Consider the following 1,356-nt stretch of genomic DNA (forward strand, 5'->3'; position numbering starts at 1 on the left):
CACTAATTCAGCAAGCAGCTGTCAGCTGTTTTTTGGTGGTTGCCACAGTAGCCCCCCCGAAGTGGGTTGGAGTTATACTCCGAGCTACTGATTTCGCTGTTTCCGCTTATGTGTTCGAGGATTACGTGGCAATCGATTACTGCTGGTTGTTGGCGCTGGTGATGCATTGCTTTCGTTGTTTTGTTTAGTTGGCGGAGATTCTGTCGTATTTTCAATGAACGCGGGTTTGAGTCGCTCGGTGGAGATTGTAGTCGAACGTCCCTCCACGTTGACCCGAAAAACGAGGTCGCTGATTCGTTCGAGGACTTCGTATGGGCCCCTATATGGTGGTTCAAGTGGTTTCTTCATTTCGTCCACTCTAATGAAAACATGTGTTGATGTACTAAGAGTCCTATGTGTGAATGCACGCGATTTCGTATGATGAGCGGTAGGTGCAGAGCGTACCGTACGCATGAATTCGCGAAAATTCTCCACAAAACATTGTGCTTGAGGCCCCTTTTCTTCGTCGATGAAGTATTCGCCTGGAAGGCGTAGTGTTGTACCGTACAGCATTTCTGCGACGCTGGCTTTAATGTCCTCTTTAAAACTGGTTCGTAGGCCGAGCAGAACGACTGGAAGAATTTTGACCCAGTTTTGTGTAGAGTGGCACATGATGGCAGATTTAAGTGAACGATGCCATCGTTCAACCATACCATTTGCAGCTGGATGGTAAGCGGTCGTCCTTATTCGGTTGCAGCCAATAAGTTTCGTAAATGCAGCAAAAAATTTGGATTCGAATTGCGTTCCTCTGTCGCTGGTTACGGTTGCTGGTGCTCCAAATCGGCTGACCCAGCCGTTGAAAAATGCGTTGGTTACAGTTTCGGTTTGTATATCCTTTAGCGGTATCGCTTCCGGCCATCGTGTGTAACGATCGATGATTGTCAAGCAGTATCTGTACTCGTCGCATCTGGGCATGACAACGATGTCAATGTGGACGTGTTTAAACCGCTCGCTTGGGATCTCAATATGTTGCGGGGCGTTTCTTACATGCCGATGTACTTTGCTGCGTTGACAGCATAAGCAATTTCGGGCCCATCGCGCGATGTCCCGGTTCATGTGAGGCCATACGAAACGTTGTTGGATGAGCCTTTGGGTGGCGCGTGTGTTTGGGTGTGAAGCGTTGTGCAACTGATCGAAAAACTTGCGACGTAATTTCGTAGGTACATATGGCCGTAAAGTCCCGGTTGAGGTATCACAAAATATCTTCGTACCTTCGCTGTCGACATCCACTTGCCTAAGCTTCAGTGATGTGGTAGTTGATTGAAGGAGGTGTTTTAGCTCTTCATCTTCAGACTGTTGTTCAACGATCTCTTTCGC

The 1,356-nt window shown here is 47.9% G+C and overlaps 1 protein-coding gene across 1 annotated transcript; it reads right to left on the reverse strand.

Annotated features, from left to right (window-relative positions):
* Window positions 1-84: 84 nt before the first annotated feature.
* Window positions 85-552, reverse strand: LOC118732670. Its single transcript, XM_036461799.1, has one exon. It carries the CDS (start codon window positions 550-552, stop codon window positions 85-87), a length of 468 nt encoding a protein of 155 aa, XP_036317692.1.
* Between the last annotated feature and the right edge of the window lie 804 nt (window positions 553-1,356).

This window comes from Rhagoletis pomonella, unplaced genomic scaffold, assembly GCF_013731165.1.
Source record: "Rhagoletis pomonella isolate Grant_MI unplaced genomic scaffold, Rhpom_1.0 Rhpom_scaffold_24750, whole genome shotgun sequence".
Taxonomy (NCBI): domain Eukaryota; kingdom Metazoa; phylum Arthropoda; class Insecta; order Diptera; family Tephritidae; genus Rhagoletis; species Rhagoletis pomonella.

Coding starts and splice junctions, on each gene's coding strand:
- LOC118732670 (XM_036461799.1), bottom strand. CDS start 552: ATGCTGTACGGTACAACACTACGCCTTCCAGGCGAATACTTCATCGAC.